The 17,734-nt window shown below is 37.5% G+C and overlaps 1 protein-coding gene across 8 annotated transcripts in view; it reads right to left on the bottom strand.

The window, feature by feature from the left end:
• The window catches only part of ADK (adenosine kinase), a 485,652-nt gene that overhangs the window by 15,203 nt on the left and 452,715 nt on the right, over positions 1 to 17,734 (bottom strand). For all 8 annotated transcript variants that reach the window (XM_033434179.2, XM_004273086.3, XM_049697247.1 and 5 more), the window contains one exon: positions 16,061 to 16,147. In XM_033434179.2, the coding sequence (XP_033290070.1) occupies positions 16,061 to 16,147 (87 nt within the window). The remainder of the gene's footprint in view (positions 1 to 16,060; positions 16,148 to 17,734) is intronic.

Below are 17,734 nucleotides of genomic sequence, written 5' to 3'. Positions count from 1 at the left end.
CCCAGCTTACCCTTCCCCCTCCCTGTGTCCTAAAGTCCATTCTCTACATCTGCGTCTTTATTCCTGTCCTGCCCCAAGGTTCATCATAACCATTTTTAAAAATTTTTAGATTCCATATATATGTATTAGCATACGGTATTTGTTTTTCTCTTTCTGACTTACTTCACTCTGTATGACAGACTCTAGGTCCATCCACCTCACTACAAATGACTCAATTTCATTTCTTTTTATGGCTGAGTAATATTCCCTTGTACATATGTGCCACATCTTCTTTATCCATTCATCTGTTGATGGACACTTAGGTTGCTTCCATGTCCTGGCTATTGTAAATAGAGCTGCAATGAACACTGTGGTACATGACTCTTTTTGAATTATGGTTTTCTCAGGGTATATGCCCAGTAGTGGGATTGCTGGGTCGTATGGTAGTTCTATTTTTAGTTTTTTAAGGAACCTCCATACTGTTCTCCATAGTGGCTGTATCAATTTACATTCCCACCAACAGTGCAAGAGGGTTCCCTTTTCTCCACACCCTCTCCAGCATTTATTGTTTGTAGATTTTTTGATGATGGCCATTGTGATCGGTGTGAGGTGATATCTCACTGTAGTTTGGATTTGCATTTCTCTAATGATTAGTGATGTTGAGCATCCTTTCATGTGTTTGTTGGCAATCTGTATATCTTCTTTGGAGAAATGTCTATTTAGGTCTTCTGCACATTTTCGGATTGGGTTGTATGTTTTTTTGATACTGAGCTGCATGAGCTGCTTGTATATTTTGGAGATTAATCCTTTGTCAGTTGCTTCGTTAGCAAATATTTTCTCCCATTCTGAGAGTTGTCTTTTCGTCTTGTTTATGGTTTCCTTTGCTGTGCAAAAGCTTTTAAGTTTCATTAGGTCCCATTTGTTTAGTTTTGTTTTCATTTCCATTTCTCTAGGAAGTGGGTCAAATAGGATCTTGCTATGATTTATGTCATAGAGTGTTCTGCCTATGCTTTCCTCTAAGAGTTTGATAGTGTTTGGCCTTACATTTAGGTCTTTAATCCATTTTGAGTTTATTTTTCTGTATAGTGTTAGGGAGTGTTCTAATTTCATTCTTTTACCTGTAGCTGTGCAGTTTTCCCAGCACTACTTATTCAAGAGGATTTCTTTTCTCCACTGTATATTCTTGCCTCCTTTATCAAAGATAAGGTGACCATATGTGCATGGGTTTATCTCTAGGCTTTCTATCCTGTTCCATTGATCTATATTTGTGTTAAAAAAAATTCCTAATACTTAAAAATAAAAACCGCTCAAAACATAAAAGTATACGCCTTATATCCCATACTCACTTATCTATTTCATTGCTTGGTGAACCTACTATATTTTATGTTTGTTGTCTTCAGAAAGCTACATGATTCACTTCAGACACTTTTGGTAATCTTCACGGTTTTGGTTCAGATCCTTGAGGACTGGGTCAATGATCTAATGAACCATTTGCATTCCAGATTGCTATAATACTATGCTTTCCCTACTGTCTTCATCCCTCATCCCACCCCAACTTATTCATTTAATTTATCAATGTTCTTTATACAAGAGTAATATCGAACTACACACTGTACAGTAGTGACAAGTTAATTACATAGTTATTAAGAGATAATGTGGGAGTAGTAACATAAGTTATCATGTAATTACCTTTGTTCTCAGAGGCATTACCATGTAATTAAAGCAAACCTGATATAATATTTTACAGTAACTAAGAGTGCTGAATTCTATATTCTCCCTGTCCTTTTCCCTGTAAAAAAATTTGCTGTCATTTCTGGATCAATCTGATTTTTCAGTTCTTTGTTCATTCTCCACCTTTCTTAGATATCTACACTTTAGTGATGATTTTATGGGCTCTCTTAGACTGGTCTGCTATACCTTCTAAACCAATGGTTACCAGATATATGCTGCCACACGGCACATGAGACAGTAAGTTTAAAGGCGGTACTTATTTTTTTTTAAAAGGAATTTTGCCTTTATTTGTTTGTTTGTTTATGGCTGTGTTGGCTCTTCGTTTCTGGTGAGGGCTTTCTCTAGTTGCTACAAGTAGGGGCCACTCCTCATCGCGGTGCGCGGGCCTCTCACTATCACGGCCTCTCTTGTTGCGGAGCACAGGCTCCAGACGCGCAGGTTCAGTAATTGTGGCTCACGGGGCTGTTGTGGTGCGCGGGCTTCTCATCGTGGTGACTTCTCTTGTTGTGGAGCACAGGCTCTAGGTGCGCGGGCTTCAGTAGTTGTGACACGCAGGCTCATTAGTTGTGGCTCAAGGTCCTGGAGCGCAGGCTCAGTAGTTGTGGCACATGGGCTTAGGTGCTCCGCGGCATGTGGGATCTTCCCAGACCAGGCCTCGAACCCGTGTCCCCTGCATTGGCAGGCAGATTCTCAACCACTGCGCCACCAGGGAAGCCCTGTACGTTTTTTTTAAAGCCTGTATTTTTATTATTATTACCTGTGCCTACTTTAAGAGACAGAATAAGATATAAACTAAAATGTTGACTAATCTGAATCCTCAATTTACTAGACTTATGCCACTACCACTATGACACTTGTATACATATACAAACTTGTATAAGAAGCAAATGAAAATAAAGTAAAAACCTAGAACGCTATCAAAAGTATTTTGATTTATTCAATCAACCAACATTTATTGAATGCCTACCATCACTAGGTACTGTGCTAGACACCAAAGGATTCAAAGATGGATAAAACATAGTGTTAGTCCTTGAGGATTTTATAGTTTTAGAAGAAAAAGCCACATAAATACTTTAAAAATAGTCCTGGCAGAAGTGTGGAGCATGAATTTACTAGGAAAGAGACTGGTGGCAGAGAGATCACGTAGGAGTCTACTGGAATATTCTAGAAGCATTTCTCAAAGTGTGGTCCCTGCACTAGCAGCTTTAGTGTGACCTAAGCCCCACCCTAGACCTATCGAATCAGAAACTCTGAGGATAGGACCCAGCAATTTATCTTTTAACAAGTCCTCTAGGTGATTCTGATGCATGCTCAAGTTTGAGAACCATTGTTCTAGAGTGACAGATAATAAGGATAGGATGGGGAATAAATAGTGATTTGATGTGGGTGCTGATGAAATTTAAAAAATTAAGAACAATTCTGTGGCTTAAAGCTTAGGAAACTATGTGGAAAATGAAACATGGAGTATGTCCCAGGCTCAGTTCATGTCACGTGCTCTTCACCAGAGTCTCACTGCTTTTCCTGTGAAGGAGGCTACATTTTACCCCACTCCCAGTAAGAAACAGCAGTAAAGATTCTAGGTAGGACATGACAAGGGTGCTGTTATTTGAGGCACTGGACATTCCACTGGGCAAATCGAATCTAGAGATCTACTGGATAACTTCAACACGTTCTATGAAATCTTGCCAGGAGCCTCTGACCTGTATGCTATTGCCTATTAACAACAGGACCTGATGTTCAGGATTATGATCTTGAGAATCAGTTTTCATATTCATACTACAGGTATTAAGGGAAATAGATATTAAATGCTGCTTGCTTCCTTTCCTAACATGTGTTCTCTCCACATCTACCTCCATTTTAAATAACGGTAAAGAAAAGGTAGCTGTGATCGGTCTGTCACTGGATTATTCACATATACATTCTAGCATAGTTTAATGTTAAGTCAAGGTGACCTGATACGAAAGTATGGCCTAACTTGCTATTTCCTGACTCACTCCCTTTCTGACAAAATCCCTCAATAACCAAGTTATTAGATATACTGACTAGAATGGTTTCTATCTGATGGTAGGAGGTAAGTTTGTCTGTAGCTATCTATGCATGTGATTAATTGACTTATTCATTCATACAATGAAAATTTACTATCTACTCTATGCCAGGCACTGTGGTGGGTCCTGAGGATACACTGGAGAATAAGACACATAGTGCCCCTGCTCTCTTGAAGCTTATATTTTAATGGGGGAGATTTTTAAAGAAGTAATAAGTTAGTAATTAAGATAATAAAAAAGTAAATAAGATAATTCCAGAGAATGTTAAGTCCTATTAAGGAAAATGACTGTGTGTAGCAGTACAGAATAGTGAAGGGACCCATGTTAGATAGGATGGTTAGAGAACACTTCTAAGTTGAGACTGAGGATGGGAAAGACATAGCCATGTAGAGTATGGAAGAGCACATTAGGCAAAGGGAACTCCACGTGCAAAGTGTCTAAGGCCTTAAAGAAGACCAGCATAGCCACTGCACGCAAGCAAAGGTGAAAGTGGCGTGAAATACAGATTCAGAGATAGCAGATCATATAGATTCTTTTAGGCCACTATAGGAGTTTAGACTTTTAGTCTAAGTGCAACTAGAAGCCACTGAAGGGTTGTAAGCCGGGGAGTGAAATAATTTGATTTCTCCTTCAAGTGAGTACTTTGGCTACTCTGTAGGAAAATGGAATAGAATGCAAAAAAGACTGAAAGTATGGAGCTCAGTTAGGAAGCTACTGTAGTAAGTAAAAAACAGGCCTGAGTTAAAGTGGCAGAAAAGAAAAAGCAGAAAAATGGATGGATTTGAGATAAGATATGAGATATATCCTTAAAATTGAGTCAAAAGAACTCACTGAAGGTTTGGACAGAAGGAAAGGAAGGTATTAAGAATGATTCCTAGGTTTCCAGCTTAAGATATAAGCTGTTTGATGTTCCCTGTATTGTGTGATAGATGGATCATGCTGTAGGGAACATTTTCAGAACTCTAAGTATGAGAAAAAGGGCAAAGACAAAGGATGCAAACATACATGTGTACAGAGCCCACCCATCCATTACCCTTTTAAGAAAAACCGCCTCACCTCCAGCATTGTTGAGGGGGTCAGCTGATGTATTTGGAGCATGTAAATCAACGCTTACTGCTAACTGGACCAAGGCCAGGGCATCTGACCCCAGATGTTCTTCCAGTATCCTATTTATGAATGGCACAAAAAGTGAATTGAGCTAACCTACTGTTCTCTTTCAGGAGCCAGAATGGAAAGCAAAGAAGGACCAGAAAGACCAGGAAGGAAGAAGCAGACATGCAATGCAGCTGAGTGACATTAATGTGTAAGCAATGGAGTGAAGATCCATGAATATCTGCTGTTGAGGTCTCTAGAACTGATGGAATCTAGAACCATCATCTGGCTCCACGCTCAGTAAAAACCTGTCCAGTTTTGGTTCTTGCTCGAGATTCCTTTTATGACAGGTAACACATATGAAACCTTACTATGTGTCAGGTACTGTTCCTTTATAAACATTATTTCATTCAGCTTTTACTGTAACCCAAATGAGATAGGTATTTTATCCTCATTTTTATAGATGAGAAAACTGAGGCTCAGAGATGTCAAATAACTTGTCCATAGTCACACAATGCCAGAACAAGGACTCAAATCCATGTCTTTTGACCCATTGTCTTAACCACTGTGTTATAATGTCTCCCTTAATGCTTATGTGCTTCCTTAAAAAAAATTCCTTATTCTGAGCCAGATGAAATGGGTTTCTGTTCCTTTGACCAAAGGAATCAGATGAAATAGTGCCTTAAAGCCAAAGTATGGCTGCCCTACTAGATCCTGCACCCCTGCCCCTGCTTCCATGACAATGAGCTCCCTCACATAGTGTTCATTCTTAAGAAAACTGAATAGAACAAAATAAAGTACTGTATTGTGGGGATTTTGAAATGCACATATATAACACAGAATGATACATTATAATCATAAATCTATATTGTTTCTTTTTCCTCTGTCTTTGAATACTTCAATATAGAATAGAGATCGAAATACACTGTGAAAAACCAATTTCTTCCTCTACCTTCTGAAAAATTAAAAGAAGGAGCTCTGGTTGTGTCCACTTAGGTAACAAAATTTTACAACCTGCTACTCCAAGGCTTAAAGGCTTAACTCAGGGTAGAATTTGGCTTATAACTATGTAGCATTTCAAAGGTAAAGAAAACTCCCCATCACTTTTCACTGTTCTTTCTGATAGAGTCTGTTACTCCTAGGCTTTTGAATTGTTCATCCCTCATCATTTTTATGAGTTATTTAGGCAAGCTGGGGCAGTAGTGCAAGAAAGCATGAGTTTACTGTAAGGCACTGAATAAATGATTGTAGATATGGGAAGAAGACTAATTTTAAATATAATGGTAAAAGTTATTTTTATTAAATTTTCAGTTTTGTGTTCATCATCCTAGGTGATGTATTTCAACTGTGGTGTTTTTCTAGTCATTTGCAAGACAGCAGGTAGAGTGTTTATATGAATACCTTTCATCAAATTTAATACCTAATACAGTTTCTCTAGAAGGTAAGCAACTTCTCAATCTGACCTGTGTCTTTTCCACAGTTGTGCAATCAACTTTTACCTTTAAGATGATGACTAACTTACAGCGGGCTAGAATATTTTAGATTCTTCTCTAATGAAGGAAGGTATTAAGAAAACAGGGGTGGCATTGACAGTTTTATGTGTCTAGGTCATTTAGGTTAAACATTTAAACCTAAATGTTTAATAAAGATGCTAACTGGGTATTTTTTCCTTTATAAGATGTGTTTTAAATATTTTATAATTGCTTTATCACTTCCTTAAAATTGAGTTTTCAGAAAAACCGTGTACTTCTGCTGATATGAGTATAGATCACTGTCTCTTTACATTGTGTTCTAGTGTTAGCCTAATTACTAGAATGAGAAAAAGTCTGAAAAACCTTTAGCCATTAAATTCATATATTTAACAAGTTACAACCTTGAAATCTTGCTCTACCTGAAAGTGCCATTAAAAGTGCTTGACTATTATTACTAGAGAAAATTTTTAATAAAAGCTAATTAAGCTATGAAACTCCCAAATGGTTAACTGATTTTAGGGGCTAAATTTCTGGTACTTCTAATTATCCTCTGATGGCTTTACTTAGTGTTTCACAACCATGACAGACGACAATGAAAAACCGCAGTGAAATTCATCCACCCTGACACTGTGCTAAGCACCAGCTTCTCCCTCTCCAAGTAAAATCAATACTCTGTTTGAGTAAACACGTTTACAGCTTTATTAGGATGTCTTGCTTGTTCTGTAACAGCTACTTGAAGCTGTGGTAACAAATCGACTCAACTCAGTTAAACCTAGAGAGCTGGGTAAGAGGCCCATCGATAAGGCTGTTATAAAAATAAACTGCAGGAGATCAGAAAGCTGGAGCAAACAGTCTGGTAAATGTCAATATTTTCCCTTACAGAGGATGACAAAAACAGTGAGATTATGTGGAAAGTCTTTTTTTCCCCCTTAAAAATGTCTCTTGTTTCAACTGGATAAAGCATTTCTACTTTTTGTGTACAACTCTTCTGAATGAAATTTTTGCTTCTTAATGCCCATGTGCATCTGGAACAGGAAGCTGATGTAAATACTTGGTATTTCTCCTACCATTTCAGATTCTTTATTTTCCTTTGTATAAAGAGGCTTATTTTGGTCTTCACTGACTTTATAAAATGACCTTATTCAAGTTATCTGGAATAACCTTGGTGGCTTAGTCTTACCTTCTTTTTATTAATGAAACAAAATTTCTGTCATCCACATTTGGGAGGTCATTTCAACACAGTGTTCACTCTTGCTATAATACTGGTGAGACCTGATGTTGTACCTTCCAAATTAGGCCTTCCAAATTAATGCATTTAACAAGAGCAAACAGTGTTAGTAGCTATAGTCAGGCTACTTAACCTCCTGACGAGTGGTAGTACATAAAAATGTCTGCTACCTATTAGGAGCAAGCTTCCACAGTGGCTACAGCTCTACCAAACAAGAACTCACATACCCTCTTTTAGATGTTTACAGGTTGCTCAAAGAACTAACATATGGCAGGAAATTCCCACTTCAGTTTGGCTGGCTTAGACTACCCAGATGTGACAAAGTAATGGTTTCCCCCTGCTGAAAAAGGCTCAGATGTAAACTTTTTTTCCTTTCATTTTTTATGTAGTTTAGTTAGTAAAATTTTATTTTGTTTTGACTTCATATTGACTACCAACTAGTCATGAACTTAAGTAACAACTTGTGACTCATATGTTAGAAAACACAGATTTTTCTGGAAAAAGGAAATCAACAAACATTAAATTTTGAAATAACTTAAAAAGCTACTGTGCCCATCAGGGTAAGGTCTGACCTAGCAGGTATTTGCATAATGAAAACCAAAGCCTAAGTGGTGTCAGATGGTGTAGTGACTGACATGCACAGGAAGTCAATTCAGAGCAAAGGTTCCTTCACGACAGCTAAGCACAATACATCCTCCCACACAAAGTGAGCAACTGAGCATCCTCCCACACAAAGTGAGCAACTGGGTATAATATATAGGCAGTGGTCAGCGCTATAACAGTGAGGATAACTTATCTGCTCTTCCTGGTGTATGAAAATGGAAACTCGTCAAATTGTATTAACGTGGCGTGGGATATTGCATTTGAATTAAAAAAAAAAAAAAATCCCAAACCAAAAAAACCTTTCTGTGCCCCTAATTCAGGAAAGAAGCTCCTGAAGAGTACTAAGCAGTATGTTTTACTTGTATGGATAAGGTGCCCTTGCACCCCAAGCCCTTTCAAAATACTGCTTTAAAGATCATTCCTAGGGGCTTCCCTGGTGGCGCAGTGGTTGAGAGTCCGCCTGCCGATGTGGGGGACACAGGTTCGTGCCCCCGCGGAGCGGCTGGGACCGTGAGCCATGGCCGCTGAGCCTGCGCGTCCGGAGCCTGTGCTCCGCAACGGGAGAGGCCACAACAGTGAGAGGCCCGTGTACCGCAGGAAAAAAAAAAAAAAATCATTCCTCCTTATGGAACAAAAATGTTAGAATCTGAATTTTAAACCTAATGTGTGATCTCTTGATGTGGTTCCCAAAATAAAAGTTTAGCATATGCTTCTGTTTATTGTTAAAGTTAAACATCTTGGATACCCACATACTAAAACAACTATATCAAAGGCTTCTATCCATTTGGGGTATCAACTCTTGACCTATGTATTTCCAAAAGGCCTATATAACAGACTACTTAACTGACAATTTTCATTTGGGTTATGAACACATGTAATCACTGGATCATGAATTAATGAGCCATGAGATCTGGCTTCTAGTATTGCATATTTACAATTAACTCCCTTTCCTCATCCATCAAATGGGGGCTTTTTAATAGACCATCTTAGGTTTTCATACCTAACATCAATTCATTCAAGAGAGCTGCTTTTTATGAGCAACCAGATAAAATGCGGATAGGGTCAAATGGGGATTTGTTTAATCTCATTTCATTCTGATTCAGATAAAACCTCATTTGAACATAGTTTCACTATTGAAAGTTTGAAAACCTGAAAACCAGAAACGTGATTTTAAAAAATACTCCCTTTCAGCATTAACATTTTAAGCAATATAATTAAAAACAAAAAGACTTACCAGGACAAAGTCATAGCTGCTGGAGTGTTAGAATAAGGAGATGACAGTAAGCTTATTTATACCCTAATTCATAAGCAAGATAACTAATTTTGTTACTATTTAACTCAATTCAAAAACCTGTATTTGATCAACTGACAATTTCTCACAGCAGGGTCGTTCTAAAATTCAAAGAGCACTTGATGACAGAAACTGGTTTTAATTTTCCGTTTATTTCATGGGATAGAAATAAAACATACATATCTTAATTTTATAAAATGTCAATGTAAACTGGATAATTAAATGAAAAATAAATTAAGATCTTGTGTTCATACCCCAGGTTTGGGAACTCATATCTGAAGTGAGAATAGCTGTAAATTTAGTAATCGCATTGATAATTTTTGTTTGTTTTATTCAGACCCCTGTTTATAGTAAATAGCCATATAACATCAGAGGTTACACTTCATACAAATTTTCATACAGTTTGGGAAGTTGTTTGTAATAACTTATGCACCATTGGTTAAGACTTCTGCTAGGTCACAAGGTTGGCCAGGCTATGCATCAGTACTACCGACATGTGATTTCATTTATTTTGATTATATTAATTACAAAACCAATAAAGGCACATTGTAACAAATTCAAACATCTATGAGACAAGATTTTAAATTGAATACACTCAGCTTTACGAAAACTTACTATATTGCTCCTACCTTTTTTTCATTTTGCTACTGACTGATGAAATCTCTGCTAAGTCATAGATTGGCCCCAGTCTACAGACTAGTGTTTAGAAAAAGCACTTAGGCTATTTTTCCTCACTTGGAGGGGAAGACAAGAGGATACTAATGGAATGGAGTATAAAAAAATGATCAGAGGTAAGAACTTGGGGGTCAAACTTTGAGTTTGAATCCTGGTTTTCACTGTGACCTTGGGCAAATTACTTAATCTCTTGAACCTCTGAGACCAGAGCAACTGTCCAGTTGAGCCTAGGCCCAGCTGCCAATTCACAGATTTGTGGAGTTAAATAAATGGTTGTTGTTTTAGGTCACTAAGTTTTGAGGGTGGTGTGTTATGCAGCAAAACCTAACTGATACAGATTGGATGAATCTGACAGATAAGGTAGGTAAAATTGACCAAATCCATGTAAGAGCAGCTTGGACTGCTATTGGATTCAAGTGAGTTCCATTTGACTCACAAATATCATAGGCCAGGAAACTGATATACATATATTCTGTCATATCACAATTCTAACAAAATTAACTTCAGATATTTTGCTTGTGACATTTCTTCTGGCCCTCTGCTACTAAATGAAATCTTATAAATACAACATTGTTTTCTTAGAATAAGCATTTCTTAATAATCATCAAATATAGGAGATGTAAGGTTCATATTTAAGTTTCAGGGTCTGACAGCCTCCATGGCTCAGACTGTCTCTGGATTATCCAAATCTCCAGAAGACCAAGTCCTTTGAATTCCATTATCTATTTACAATTGCTTCTAGATGGAGGCCATCCAGGATACAAGATCTTTGAGGGAACATTACTATTTGTGAAAAATTCCAGACTTTATCCTAAAATCATCCTGTATCCCATGTCAATGAAAGTTATTTCTCATTTCTGTCATGGCTCGAGGATCATCTTTACCTCTTTAGACCCACAAAGGCTTAAATAATCTTAGGCAAGACTCCTGAAATTTGGTCCTGGTCCAACGTCAACTTATCAAAATCTCTGGATGTGAAACATCAGAGTAGCATGTCATGAAGCATCCTAAGACTGTGCAAGGTGTGAATCTCTCTTCCCTTTCCCCCTGTGTGAACTTGAGCTGCTGTCTCTGGTGTATTTCAAATTCTTAATGACCAAGTCAATCCCATACCTCATTTGATGGTTTTAAGGGAAACTGCTTAAGAAATCAAACACCAAAGATGTCCTGCTAGAGGTAAAAGACAGGGAAAGGGATCGTTGTTGCTGTGGGATGGGGTAGGAGTGTGCAGCAATCATCTTGGTTACCATCCACAAGTAAATCTTCTGCATACAGTGGGTCATATGAAGGTTTCGTTTTTGGGTGAAGAAGTGTGAGAAATGATATATTCAACACTCACCAGGTTATTTTCTAGTCCTCTGAGTTGACAGCAAAGGAAGGGGGTGGTGCAGAAAAAAAAGTCAGAAGAATTCTACACCACTTCTTTGTACAGCACAATGAAGCAGCAGTTAAGAAGAACGGGAGAGTAAGTTACAAATGTTTGGGAATAAAAAGCAAGGTGAGAATAGAAAATGTAAACCTAACTTAGAGATTCCCTATGGTTCTCTGAAGTATAGACAGGTGCTACTTGAAAAGGAAGTAATATCCTTGCTCTGGTAACTTAAATCTTTTTTTTTAAACAAAAAGTCTTTTCTGAACATGAATTAGAAAGTGAAATTAATGCTCCTTTTTATTAGATGGGAAATAGGATAATTATTTATACTGTGATTGCTAAGTGGCTTTAAAAGTCATTTTCATATTGTAGGTAATATCGTTTAGGATAATACATTTTCCCTGATAAAGCTGTCATGAGAAATTTGAAAATAAAAGTATTAAAGGCAGCACAGTTACTTTACTATCATTCAAATAAACTATTCTAAGCTATATATGGCTCTTAACATTTAATGAAGCTTTTTTAAACCTAAGAATGTTGGTCCTTGGGTAAGGTCTCTAGTCTTTATTCTGAGAGTTAGATGTACGTGCCTGGGTATAATCCGTCAAAGGTGTACTCACTTTTAGTCTAAAGATGATTTGTAGGTCTAGTTCATATTCCTATAGCTGCCATAAAACATACAACTAAATCATGTTAGATTAACATAGGCTGGTATTGACAGCCCACTGGGAACATATTGATTAGGTCCCCTTTCATGTTATTTGTTATGATTTTTCTTCTCAGTTTCATTTACTGGGAAGACACAGGGGAAGAGATTTCACAGGGAACAATGACAGTGCCTGTCACAAAATGTTCTCAATGTTTCCATTTGTTACTATGGCAGTGACAAAGAGGGTTCCAAATGAAAAGGCAGACCTGCTGTGACAAAGCACAGCAGGACAACAGGAAGAAATTTTCAACTGACCTGGGAAATTAGGAAATCATACTTAGAGATTATAGAATTGTCTCCATTTCCAAGGGTACAATCGTGGCGCTTTGGCTTTTGAGGGAGAATGTGAAAAGGGTAGTTCCATCAGGGCTGGCTAGTGACAAGTAAAGGACAGACATTAGAAAGTGTTTAAGATCTCCAAATAGAACAAGGAGGTATACTTGTGGAGGCTAGAGGAATTTGTCACTGTTACCAAACCCTCGAGATGGAACTATGAATTTAATTTATGTTCCTTTGGGGTACTCATTTTAAAATTATACATGAAAATCTATGATGTAGTCATGTATCTCTTATGTGGCTAATGAGAACGCATGGCACTCTGGTATTGGGATATGTAATATCAGCACACGGTAGGTGAAGTCATGGTTTATCTAAGAACTTGAAATTGGGACTGGAATATAGTTATGCAAAGTCACAAAAGAAAGAGGTGCTTGTAAGCCAGCAAAACTTGAAAGTAATAGGAGGAATATATTAAGCACCTAAAGATAAAATGTGTCAATCAGAAAGGAGACACATTAATCAGGCAATCAAGCAAAGAAAAAGAAACTACATAGTAAATGCAAAAGTTGCCATCATTGCCTCTCCATTCATGATCAAGGTAGAGGAGTATACTTCAAAAGATAGAGTATTTCCAATCCTACTAGAAAGCCTTCCCCTGGTGTAGAGATGGGAGTAGGGGATTTTAGCCAATGGATTTTTGAGTATTTCCAACTAACCAGAACATCTCTATTGTAAGATGGATGTATCAGCCTGGTGCTATTAAACAGTTGATTCATATAAATCCCTGTATTCGGATTCCATGCTGACCAAGCGAGTTTATGATCTGGCTTTCTGTATCTCTGTAGTGCAATCAATTCTACTGCTTAGCAGAAACTCCTGGTTCAAACTCACCTGGGATTAAGTCCTTCGATTCTCTTCCCTTTCACTTTCTTTTCTGCAACAATCTTACCCCAGAGTCCTAAGAATCCTATTGTGTAACAAAACCTCCTGTTCAATAAATGAAGTCATCTATTCAGTCAATAGGAACATTCTCTCTGGCAAAACCAGCTTTTGTTAGTAAGGCGGGTCTGTGGTTCTGAGTCCTAATGATGAGATTTCCCTAAAAGTTTAGAGAAGCAGTACAGTTCAGACTGCCTGGGTCTGAATCCTGGCTCTGCTACTTTCTAGCTACGAGAATTTGGGAAAGTTATCTAACCCTTCTGTGTCTCAGTTTTCTCATCAGTAAAATGGGGTTAAAAATAACCTACTTCAAGGAGCTTTTATGAACATTAAACGAGTTAATATATGTAAAGTGCCTAAGATATCAATTGGCTAGTAGGTGCTGCGTAAATGTTATCTATGCTATTACTATATAGCTTGATGTACATAGACAGAATGTGCTGAACATGCCAGCATAAGTATTCCTTGTTAAAATGACATTAGAGTATTCATCTCACTGCATGACTCAGTCTTTCAGGATCTGAATATCCTGGGAACCGATGAGAGTAGGGTTAAAACGAGAAAAATGGCTACTTAATTGAGGTTTTACCAGTAAAGTTCTGCCTAGTTTCAGCTTGACTTCCACTTTCTCTATACTGATTTCAACAGTGCGTAGTGAAATCCAGGGTATGATGAAAGTGAATAAAGTGAGGAGGCTGCCAACATATTACAAAAGGGGTTGGCAAACCATAGCCTGAGAGCCAAATCCAGCCCATGCTCTGTTTTTGTACAGCTGGAGAGCGAAGAAAGGTTTTTACATTTTTAGAGTACTGCAAAAAACCAAAGACAAAACAAAAAGCAAGCAAGAAAACAAGAAGAATATGCAGTATACGGCTTGCAAAGCCTAACGTATTCACTGTCTGGCCCTTTAGGAAAAAAGGTTCGCAGATCGCTGTTCCACACTCTTTCCTTTTTACTTACCTCACTGTACCCCAAGAATAAGTATATAAATGAGTCTGGGTAACCAGAGTGAGATAAGAAGGAGGCCGAAAATCCTGTAACAAAGAGTCCAAGGGCTTTGATGATATAGTTCATTTATCACTCTAACTGTAATACAAATGGCTAGCTAGCTGTTCCTATTTTAGTATCCTAAGAATGACTTCCCTCTTCCTCAAAAAGTCTATATATTCCTACCTCGTAGTGGAAGCATTATAGGTAGTTAGGGGTCTATAAAGGAATCTGTTGTTGCAAGGCCAGGAAGCCCCAGGCCTCAGGCCCAGGAGCAGTGCCTAATTAGGTCACCATCGTATCTATGACAGCCTCAGGATGTACCCAACTAAATAGCAAAGAAAGAGAATACTTACTGTTTTAAGTATTTTAAAGTGCTTAAATAACACACACACACATTATAAATTTAAAAGTTTCTGTACTAGATTCCTAGTTTAACCAATTTCTAAACAGGAAATCAATAGTGTCTCCTTAATGTATTACAGAATTTGGCCCAATTCTGCATAAGGTATTTTTAGGCTACATGGGTTTACAGCTCTGAAGCGGTATGGAATAGGAAAAACAACTGCAAAATAATCAGTGATGAAGCCTTTCAGAGCAAAGGAATAAAAGATACGTGCGTGACAGTAAAGTAGAACTTGTTTGTTGTATGTACTCTTTCCAAAAAAAGATGGCATGGGGCATGCTACCAGTCTAATGGTAAACAGCTCATTTAAGACTAGGCATGAAAAGTTTCAAAGAAGGAAACATGAAAAATTTATGCTAGTGAACATTAAAAGAATATAAATATTTTAAGTAACATTAAGTTCAAACCATTATACAACCTTAAATAAGTTTCCCATAATTCAACTTATCTTCCAAGGAAAGGAAGACAAGGGTCAGCTCCATTCACCTTTTCTTCCTTGTCTCGCTTGATGTTATGAGAAATAAAGGTCAGGAGGGACTCTTCTGGGCTATCACTCAGGAGTCTAAAGCTTTCTAGTGATCTTAACCTAGCTTAACTACACTTGGCTAGAAGGAGTTCAGACATATGAAAAGAACTTTTGAATCCGATTTTAGATCAATCTAAGTTATCAAGCCAAAACTCTTCCAATTGTCTTGATCTTATTTTTGACTACTCACTCCAAAAATGATTTAGTTTTTATAAACTGTGCCAGTTCTTATTGAACCTTAATGAGACAAAAATTTAACCCTTCCTGGTACAATAAACATCCAACTATTGTGTTAGAAACAGATGTTTTAACTAAAGGATATAATCCAAAGACATCATCCTTAGCTATTAGCGTACTATTAATATTCACAATGTGTTTTAAAGAACAACAATTTGTTAACATTTAAGCCTGAAGGGCTATGAATATACTATGTACTGTCTTGATGCAGCTTGTTTATGCAATATTCTGACAGACACAATTAATCTTGTGAAAATGACTGGGATATAGCGTAACAGTAAATTATCTTTAAGCCCAAAATACATATTTTCCTGTAGTAATATACCCTCATAACACAATGATAGTAGCATATGGAAAAAACATCAGGAATTAATTATTTAAAAGCAGAAATTAAAAGTTACTATATTCATAAATCTTGGCTATGTGGCAGAGACAGGGTTAAAGGAAATGTTTAACTTGTAAGTAAGTATGAAATAAATGAGTCCGTACCTCCAACAAATGCATCTCCAGCTCCATTGGTATCAACAATTTCTTTCTGGTCTTGATCCAAGACAGCAAAAGCGGTGACTTCACTTTCTGCAATTAGAGCCAAAGAAAGGCAGACTGACTTCTCTTTGTAAACACTCAATATACAAACTCACCCAGGAAAGCTTGAAGCTCCTACATCAGCCAAAGAGAGAGACAGAACATGAAGCCCATATTCTGTACATGAGCACTTGGGAACCAAGGTGAAAAGCCATCTGTAAGCAATGCTTTTTGGTATTTTCAGCATACAGATGTTGTATGTGTTTTGTTAAGAGTTATACTTAGGTAGTTCACATTTTTGAGGAACAACTGTAAATGGTAGCAGTACCTTTTTGGACAGTAAAAATACTTGCACAGAAACTATGAGCTAAAGGAAGTATTAAGTACTAGATCATGGATCTCTAATAAAGCATCAAGCCTGGCTACATTCCTGGCAATGAAATCTTGGATATAGTTAAAGAGCTGTAAATTTAAAAACTACAAATAATGAGTCTTGAGTGTTCCTCTATAGAAAATCACAATGGCACAAAAAAAATATAACTACTATTCTGAATAATACTTGATGCCAATGTCAAGGATTACTGATATTAGTTGGCTTATTACGGATAACTTAATCTGGTTACTTTTTACAACGGAGTCACTATTTCCTCCAAACTATCAGTCAAATAACAAAAGGGAAAGCTACCACTGAATGCATGGGCAGAACAAAATGGACAGTGCAATGAGCTCTTCTCTTACAGCAGTCTGGACTTGGTTCTTTTGACTACAGAGTAACCTAATACACTACTTTAAACTTGGCACATGACAGTGGAATGGCATTACAGTAGTCTCTGTTATCCAGTTTTGCTTTTTGCAGTTTCAGTTACCCGCGGTCAGCTAAAGTCTGAAAATATTATGTGGAAAACTCCAGAAATAAACAATTCATAAGTTTTAAGTTCCACACCATTCTGAATACCGTCCCAATCCATCCTGCCCTGGATATGAATCATCCCTACGTATGCCGCCTGTAAGTCACTCAAGTAGCCGCCTTGGTTATCAGATTGACTGTCACTGTACTGCAGTGCTTGTGTTCAAGTAACCTTTATTTTACTTACTAATGGTCCCAAAGCACAAGAGTAGTGATGCTGGAGATTTGGATATGCCAAAGAGAGGCCATAAAGTGCTTCCTTTAAGTGAAAAGGTGCAAGTTCCTGACTTAATGAGGAAAGAAAAAAATATTATATGTTGAGGTTGCTAAAATAGATCTACAGTAAGAACGAAGCTTCTATCTGTGAAATTGTGAAGAAGGAAAAAGAAATTTGTGTTAGATTGGATGTTGCACCTTAAACTGCAAAAGTTATGGCCAGAGTACGTGACAAGTGCTTAACTAAGATGGAAAAGGCATTAAGTTTTGGGGTGGAGGACATGAACAGAAGATTTATTCCTATTGACGGCAACGTGCTGCGCCAGAAAACACTGAGCCTATAGGAACACTTCAGCCAGGGATCCCCTGAAACAAGTGACAGCCAAGCCATTTACTGTGAGTAAAGGATGGTTACAGATTCAGTAAAAGATCTGGACTGAAAAATATAAAAATTATTGGAGAGGCTGTGTCTGCTGATGAAGAAGCTACTGCCACATTTCTGGCAGTGCTGAAGG

Source organism: Orcinus orca, chromosome 14, assembly GCF_937001465.1.
Source record: "Orcinus orca chromosome 14, mOrcOrc1.1, whole genome shotgun sequence".
Lineage (NCBI taxonomy): Eukaryota > Metazoa > Chordata > Mammalia > Artiodactyla > Delphinidae > Orcinus > Orcinus orca.
The sequence above is the reverse complement of the archived record's forward strand: the minus strand, read 5'-3'. Positions and strand labels throughout refer to the sequence as shown.